At 44.1% G+C, this 9,112-nt stretch overlaps 1 protein-coding gene across 29 annotated transcripts; it reads right to left on the reverse strand.

Moving 5' to 3' along the window:
* Positions 1-562: 562 nt before the first annotated feature.
* Positions 563-8,458, reverse strand: LOC123062091 (uncharacterized). Of its 29 annotated transcripts, none has more exons than XR_006429507.1 (7): positions 7,810-8,456; positions 6,893-7,140; positions 6,690-6,744; positions 6,356-6,522; positions 6,201-6,247; positions 5,233-5,361; positions 3,831-4,339 (listed from the first exon to the last, which is right to left on the reverse strand). XR_006429507.1 is itself a non-coding variant. In XM_044485431.1 (4 exons), the coding sequence occupies exons 2-4, from the start codon at positions 7,106-7,108 to the stop codon at positions 5,318-5,320; spliced, it is 315 nt and encodes a 104-aa protein (XP_044341366.1). In that variant the 5' UTR covers positions 7,109-7,140; positions 7,810-8,456; the 3' UTR covers positions 4,716-5,317. The 29 variants fall into 29 exon arrangements, 1 of the variants encoding a protein (XP_044341366.1); XR_006429506.1 differs by adding an exon at positions 6,036-6,116 and having other exon boundaries at positions 6,356-6,744; positions 7,810-8,455; XR_006429505.1 differs by adding an exon at positions 6,036-6,120 and having other exon boundaries at positions 6,356-6,744; positions 7,810-8,455.
* Positions 8,459-9,112: the final 654 nt, after the last annotated feature.

Raw genomic sequence — 9,112 nt, forward strand, 5'->3', positions numbered from 1 at the left:
ATCCCTGCCCAAGTACACCATATACATCCACTCTAGTATGGTTAATGTAATAAAGGAAGTTTGGTACCTTTTCTTGGATGTCATCCTTGGATTCAAATCCAATTGAGCAGCTCTGTTGAGGGCATTGTTGGCGCTTCCACCTCCTTGAACCTTCAGAGCAAGGCTCCAGATTTTGTATTTCGAACCTAGGGCAGAGCATATGGTATGAGATTGAACAAATCAAGAATGAAGGAAACAAACCATGCCATAATTTTCTTTTAGACACTCCCTAAGTTGAGATTGTGAATAATGAGAGAAAAAACTATCGAATATGTCGCCTTTCATTTTCAGCCGTTTCCCTTCAAATGTGAATGCATCAATACACAGATATGTTTTCTATTAGCACCCAATCCGAAACAAAGCTAACTATAATAAATTAGAGAACACAATTCAATAGTTTTCAGTGATGTTACCAAAGAATTATAAAATGTTATTTGAAAGTGTACATCATACCTTTACTACATTGGTATTCATAATTATTTGAGTGACGAACTGATCTTTATTTACCTATTATATATATATATATTCGCCAAAACCTAAAATAATATAACCTTGGCAAGAGGTATCCGTAAACCTGCACAACCTCAGGTTGTAGTTCTGCCCGATCTATCTCCTCCAACACCCATAGTTAAAACTTTGAGAGTTATATATTTATCTTAACTGATAGGAATAAACACAATAACAATGGGCAAGAGCATAATGCATTCAGTGCATCACTTTATGTTTATAGAATATACATGATGATCAAGCGAGTATCATATGTTGTAAGAACTGAAGCCTCTAACACAAGTTGAATTTGAAGATTGCACAAACTATGAGAAGCAGATGGAACTGCAAATAATTTATAAAAAAATTGAAAACATAAGTAAAATATTGAAAACTATGAGAAGGTTGTGCCTGGAGCATCTAAGCTTGCACTGTTTCCACTTCTTCTTGGACTAAAGATGTTGAGTAACTTCGTGCCTGCACGTGATGCAGTTCTTGGCGTTCGACTCGCTGTCCACATCGGCGCCATGGTCGGGGCCATCGCCAGCGGCCAGATGGCCGAGCACATTGGCCGGAAAGGGGTGAGAAAATGTTGACCCTTCCCTCCCTCTGAATGAAAATTTGGAGTTGACCTTATATTAGTCTTGAATCTCATGAGTTATTTAAGTAGTTGCATGTGGCATTTGATATGATAATCAGAGAAGAGAAATTGGTGTTGCAGAAGATGTGTAGGTGAAGAATTTTTCTGAAAAAAGTTCAGTATTTTGTTCATGTCATATGCTTGCAAGTTGCAACAAATTAATTCTTGACTACACTAAAGTTTTATTCTTTTATACTCTAATAACAGAGTAATGGAAATGCCTACTGAATTTTCAGTCGTTAACGATGGTGGCGATTCAGAACATCAACAGTTGGCTCGCCATCTCCTTCACGAATGTATGGCATAATGCACCCACATGTTTTCCAAGCTTATTTTCTGCCCTTCTTCTTCTCACGGCGATACGAGCTTCATGCTTGCTAATGGATGTTTAATCCATAGGACTCATCACTTCTCTACATGGGACGGCTGCTTCAAGGATTTGGTGTTGGTGTCATATCATACATGGTTTGTAATAAAGTATCTTCACTGCATGATTATTCTGTGCCTAGGATGTTCATGACTTTATGCTTTAAGATTTTGAGTACTTCTTAGCTGGTTCAAAAATGTTCAGAAACAAGAGAGCAACTAATATGTCAATATACTGCATGCAGAATGGTCCATGTTTTTTTTTTGGAAAAGATGGTTTGTTGTTTATACCTATGCACCCCTACCAAAACTAAATTAACCTCTTGAAATTACAACATGTTTACTTTGTGCCTAGGCCTCAGTGCATGCTGATTTTTATGGCTTTATGCTTTAAGAGATTCAGTACTTCTCCATTGTACAACTTACAATACTAACTCTTACCACACGGTAAAAGTTCAAAGTAATCTGGACAATGACTACAAACAATAAAATAAAACCTGTGATGACAGAAAGAATAAACAGAAAGGACCATTGGCATCTAATCGCAGTTAACAACTAGAAGCATCGGCACTCATAAGGAAAAGACATAGGAGTACCTGTTATTTTAGCCCACACTAGATCATATGGATCAAGACCTTGGTAGTCATGAAAGCTGACAGGAAGTGCAAGTAGCTCATCGTATCCCTTCTTATCCAGGTTAGATGTTCCAAATTTCAGGTTAAGGCACTTCATTTCCTCAGATGAAATGGAAAATTTCATCCTTTCATTAGCTAGGGTAAGGTCTTCATACTTCACATGCAGTTCGTTTAGCTTTAGATATCAACTACACGACATTTCACATGGCTCTCTTTATAGTGCAGACATTACATGGAAAACAGACTGGTACTTTAAAGTTAGTACAAAGTTGAGTCATCTATTTTAGAACGGAGGGAGTACATCACAAGCCTTTTAGTAAGGAAATTGCAGAAAAGATTATCAGATTCAACTGAGGATAATCCAGTCAGCCACAGCAATATTTCATGAATAAGAAAAATAAGAACCAGGGATATAGAAAGCATACATAATTCTTGGTTAGTTCCATGTAGGCCGTGATGGAACCCTTATAGCAATCACCATCTTGGGGCCAGAAAACCTGCATTCACCATCAAAATTCAGGCCCCAGTTTTGCTGCATTCCTTATAGTGATGAAACAAACACATGCTCAGAACAGACATCGTCAAGAACTTACCTTGCACACTAAACCGACAAACGCCTACGGATCGGCACCCTGAATTTCCAACTTACGACAAAGCCAGCGTCAAAATTACACAGAGAACAAGTATTCTAGTTGGCCGTTCCTTGTTGCTGAAGCCGTGAGGAGAGTTTCATTGCGAAGCAAGCACAAATCCAACTTACTCTACCCATCTTTTCTCAGATGGAGAGGCCACCTCCAGCTGGCTACTGCGGCGCCATCACCTCCGGGGCGCCGAAGTGCTCTCCTTCTACACTCCCCCGCTGCGCCTCGGCTGTCGTCGCCCCAGCAACTCCTCCCCGTCTCTATCCACGCCCAATGCAAGCAGGGCAGACCCTAGGCTGAGCAGCTCGTGCTTGAGCGGGCGCTTCCGCCACGAGCCCCTGCCCAGCGCCTCCTCCTCCTCCTTCTCCAGCTGCCGTGGCGTCGTCAAGGATGGCCATGGCTCGTCGAGCCACGACTTCTTGCGGTGACGGTGGTAGTATTAGTAGGAGATCACGGGAGGCCTGCCGTCAGCAGCACCGGAGGCGGAGATGCGGGGCTTCTTGGGGGGCGCGGGTGCTGCCGCTTCCATGGGGTCCGCCTCCCCTCCGCGCGTAGCCTCCCGAAGGATGAGCAGTAAGACCGAGACCCACGGTGAAGGTCCTCGCCGCTGCCACAGACGCGGCCGAGGCCGGAGTCGGCGACGGCGCCCGCATCTATCCAGAGATTCTTGGGCACCTCAGCAGGGTCACCTCACCGGCGGCAGGGGCGGTGGCCATGGCGGCGTGACGCGAGGCAGAGGCGCGTCGCCGGCGCGGGCAGGCTAGCCCTAGTGCGATGGATTTGGCGGAGGAATAGGCGGCGTGGGTTCTCCAACGAGGCACGTTAATGAGCAGAGGATCAGCGCATTTTCACCCATTTTTTCTCTTCCTATCGTCACAGTAAAAAAATCCATGTGGAGACAATGAGGGAGCTCCCCTTGTGCGATGGGCGCACAAATCTTGCTGATGTACTTTTGAACATGCATATGCAGCCCAAATGAGCAGCATATGTAAAAAAAAAGGTACTCCACTTAACAGAAATACATCATTAAAATGTTCAGGCATATAGCATAGCATAGCAAACAGAGCAAACCAGAAGGTCTATAAAGTGTTACAAGGTGGATGCCAGAGCACAACCATCAATTCAAAATAAAAGCTAACATATCTTTGCGGACTTTAACCACAATACGTGTCACTCTTCTTAATACTCCCAAAGCAAAACTATCACTAAGTCACCTGATACCATCTCTTCTTGTTTGTGCCATCCCACCACAATTCATAATGGCCTCAGGTGGCAATTGTGGCATATCTGCAGATAATACAGAACAATTCTAGAAACCGAGAACATATATATAAACCTATGAGAGATCACCAAGAAAATTAAACACCGAAACTTTACAGTGGTATTGACAGAACAAGGCATCACATATTATTTACTCCATTCTCCTAAGAATAATACAAAAGGGACTTCAAACTATGTAACTCCATGAATAACCTATGCTTGAAGCCACATGAACATATTGCCGTCGGTTGCCGGTCTTCCGCATCTACGCACTGGCAAAATAAAGAACAACTTGCTCAAAAGTGTTAAACTGAAATGTAAGCAGATATATAATGTGGGGATTCCCCCAGCCCTGGCCTTGCCAAAATAAATTAAAATGTGGGTGCTTAAATTTTTTGGAATGTATGTCAAGGGAATGTGTACTATAAAAAGAAGGGGGTATTTTCTTTTAGTCATTTGAACAAACAAGCAAGAAGCACCTTCTGTGTCACATAATTGCAGCCATCAGAACAAAAAATTGTTACTGTGGATCAAAGATCCATGATAAAATACGTGCACACATCCTATTTGATGCATTAACACAATCCTCCGAAGGGCATATACACCATGCATGCATAGAAGAGAAGCTAAACAAGGAGGAAAATCGAATGAAAATCACAACCAAGAAGGATGGCAAAATCCAGATGTACTGATCATCCTCAACCCATCCAAGGCAAGGCCATAGTCGAATCCCATGGTGGTGGATATAGCTGGCCAAACGGGCCGGGACAAACAGGCCAGCAAGCGAGCACGCCGGCACGGCCCGCCATGGGCCAGGCACGACCCGTTTAATTCTTTTATATAATTTTCAGAATTTTTTTACATATGTATACCTAAAATATAGCCCAATAGGCCTAAAAACCAGCCCAACAGGCTGAAAATATACAACCCAGCGTGCTAAACGGGCCATCGGGCCGGCCCATTTACTAATCAGGCCGTGCCTGGGCCAAGGAGCAGCGCCCGTGGGCCGGCACGGCATGGCCCGGCTATTAAACGTGCCACGGCGGGCCGTGCCAGGCCAGGCACGATTAGCACAGGCCGTGCCGGGCCGTGCCGGGCCGGCCTGTTTGGCCAGGTCTGGTGGTGGAGTATCCTAGGCGGCGGAGCAGGGAAAGGAATAACACACCAGCACAATCGGCGAAGACGAAGACACCACTGACTGCTCGTCCTTCTCTTCGGCGCCACACTCTGAGGCACGACAAGTGTTTTCATCATTCCAGTTCCCATTGAACTGATGCTTGATTCTGGTGAAAACCTATACGAAAGAACACATATTTATGTATATTTCATCAAGTATATGCCAGAAATATCAACAAGCGAAACCTGTGTGGTTTGACCTAAAGTTCCGTCATCCCATCAATTGTGGTTGTTTATGGAGTGCTTCTCATCCTTGCTCTAGAAACATATTTGTATATGTGAATTTGCTAGTCTCAATCATATGTGTAAAGAAAAGGGTAAACATGAACTGGCTATATGTGTTTATTCCAGCATACCGTCCCATGACACGCTTTGCATACAGACCTTTCCTTATGAGCTGAAGTAAAATGAGCTAGTATCCAGTATTTAGCAAGATATTAAATCCAACATTTTGTCATGTTAGAACAACCAAGCTGTGGCAGTAAGAAAACTTCCCCTAAAAATAAAGGGGCAAACAAAAACTAATATACATCCAAGAAACTAAGGAGGGATAGGAAAAGTAATTGTAGCAATGAAGGCCATCCCCCATCATGTATTATCTACCATCAATTATTGCCCAAGAACACATCTAAATTCAACACGAACAAATGTACAATTTTTTTGTTTTCAAATTCACAGTTTAACTACTAATATACTTGATGAGGTTTGCAAGATCATCCATTAATTTGTTGGGTGCAAGTTCCCCGAGCTAGTAAGAAATAGAGATTCACAAGTAAAGAGCAGAAGGATCACCTCTCGCCCTCTCTTTCGTTGTTGAAGAGTGTAATGTTCCCACCCAAAGATAGGTAAAGCTAAAGCTACTTAATGGCATCCCTAGCTTCATCGAAAAGTATTTATATTTCCACTTAGACCGTGGCATATGAAAATGAAAACATCTATAAATCAAGTGCAATTTACCATTGCCAGAATAGCTGCTGGCATCCATCCAGCACCAGTGCCCTTTGCTTCGTACGGAAACATTAACATTAATGAGAACAGAATTACCAGATAAAAAAGCGATACACTCTGGCTACTGTGAGAAACTGAGAATACATGCTTCTGTGAAATACAACCTTTGTCAAGAGGTAAGTAGCCCGGGAAGCATTTGCTGAGATAATTGGAGCAGTAACACGCAAACGGTCTCCACCAACACTTGGATGTTCAGAGCGTTTACCAACTTAGTAGACCGATCAAATATTTCGGGCACATTTTTCAGTAACATACCACCAAATGCTTCCAGCTGTCAAAGTCAACCCAGTATACATAGTGTCACACCGATCACACGACCAATGGGATACTTAAAATAGAAGCAGCAGAAGATAATTCAGCCATGTATTCTAACTGTGTTTCCGCTTTACAAATAACCCGCACATTATTAAATTATTCAGCTGTCTATGAGGCTCTTACCATGTCCTATCATCAAACCAGTTCCAGAACTCGTAGATTCCATTCTTGACAGAAACTGCACAAGTAGGGGTAATTCAGAACCAATACAGTACATAACTGCATCAAGCCAGCTTTTTAAGTTCCTACTGTAAGCACTTGTGTGCTACATACTTCCACTAATCATCCATAGTAAGCGTGAACTACCAATCACCCTCGTCACTGACCTTGGTGCAGAACCACACGGGGGCTGAATCCTCTCCCGATGTTGCGACCGTGTGGAAGGAGGGAGACAACCTCCGTCGCTCCACGCCCTTGAAGACAGGCAGATCGGAAAACTTTGCGTTGCGATCGCCATCACCCATGGCTCGCCGTCGAGTGGAACGCTCGCCATCCTTCTGCCTACCCCTCTGCCTCGAGGTGGATTTCGGCAGCCCCTCCATCCCTAGCGGATGAGAGAGAGTAGAGATGAGAGCTGCATGCCCGATGGTGACACGTTTACATATTAAATTCAGAAAACCATGATACTTTAGTACAACAAGTAGATGCTAAAAAATCTACCGTTAAATAAAGTGGCTGGTGCTATAATTCTTTGCTATGGTCCTACAAAAACTATTAAGCTGGTCCAGAAATTATTAGTATGACTAACATACGGCAAATTCAAAGTCCAAGCTGTCAATCTTTTCAAGAAAACAATATGTGTTTGCTTCTTTAATAAAAGAAAAGAATCAGGAACTCTCACAAAATATTCTGCAAACAATTATAACTCAAGAAACAGAGAAACATGGCCTGAAGCAGATCAACAACATAAAACTTGACAACCCGTATCACTCCTAGGACTAAATTAGGAGACCAAAAAACCCTTGCAGAATTTACATGCCAACAGAGAACAAATTGATGACCAAACAAGACTTAGTTCTGGAGTACTAATAAGAAAGATAGATAAATGGATGATGGTTAAGCGTCATAGATAACTTAGTAGATAAATGGATGATGGATAACTCGTCAGGCCTATGGAGCTATCATAGCATGGATAACTCGTCAGGCATAACATAGCTGCAACCAACACAAGAGAGGTGTTCTACATAGATAGATACATAGGTAGACAGAGATATGAATCAAATAGGGGATCCCATGCACTTACCTAGAATTTGTCTTCAGAAGGTTTGTGCGTGGCTGCTGAAGGTTGCGGCTGATGGGGCTATCCACGGCTGCGACTACGGGGCAGGCGGATGGGGTAGGGGGCAGCAGACGGATGGAGCTCGGGGCGGTGGACGGCCGGAGCTCGCTGTCGGGGCCGGCGGATGGATGTCCAGCTGCTACTTGCGGCTCGGCGACTCAGATCTTCGGCTTGGCATCGCCGGAACCAACGATCAGAAGCTGCGCCAGTCCCTTACTGCGCGGTCCCCAGAGACCTCGCCGGCGCACCCGACACCGCGGTGGCTGCCCGTGCCCGAGCCTCCATGCCGGCGTCATCGTGGCACGGACGGGAGGCCCTGCCCCGCGAGACGGAGGGATCTGACGCTGCCACCGCTCGGGGACTCCCTCCCGTGTGCTCCCGAGATCCAAATCGAGAAAATCAGGGGATATGAGGCTGGAGGAGGTGGAGCTCGGGACGGGAGATGAAGAGGGCACGGGCACAGGCGGCGGCACGCAGTGTATTTGCGGAGAAAGAGGCGGCGGCGGAGCAGCAGGGAAGAGGCGGGGGTTGGAGGAGAGGAAAGAAAAGAGAGACAGAGGGATCACGTGTGTTGGAAACCTTCGTGGGGAAGGAAACGAGAGATATTTTCCTCTCCAGGCTCGATCCCGATTGGCCCCCCAAATAGTGCGAGTGATGAGGTGTCCGTCTCCAGCGATCGCCATTTGCGCCACCGTTAAAGGGTTGTATTAAATTCAGCATATTTGTAAAAGATTGTTCATAGTATGTTTTAAAAACCTCCATTTTTGTAAAAAATCATGTAGAAAAAATGTACACTTTATATTTTACAAATGTTGATTTTGTTTTACGAAAATGTTCATGTATATACAAAAAATGTACATTGTACATTTTTTCATCGTATTTTCAAAGTTACTGTCAGCTAATATCATGCTCAAAGAAATCAGATAGCATATGATTGGAGTAAACTAATACTGCAACTGCAACCCGAGCGTGTACGTGGAAATTAAAAAAAATGTATTGGTGGTTGTATCCTGGCTAACAGGCCTCTCATCATGACCGCTCGGGTCCTAGTAAGGCCGAGGACCCCTTGTCGGTTCTATTTGGGCCCATGACGTATAACATGAAGGTTTCATAAGACTGGACGTGCATAATAAGAGTTGGGATCATAGAGCACTCTACCTCTTCGTACGTAGTCGACTAGGATCCATGTACCATGGGACCCTTCAGTATGTTATATAAACCGAGGGGCCTGAATTGTAGATGAAAAATTTACTATTTCAGTAGTTTA

The sequence above is a fragment of the Triticum aestivum genome, chromosome 3A, assembly GCF_018294505.1.
Source record: "Triticum aestivum cultivar Chinese Spring chromosome 3A, IWGSC CS RefSeq v2.1, whole genome shotgun sequence".
Classification (NCBI taxonomy): domain Eukaryota; kingdom Viridiplantae; phylum Streptophyta; class Magnoliopsida; order Poales; family Poaceae; genus Triticum; species Triticum aestivum.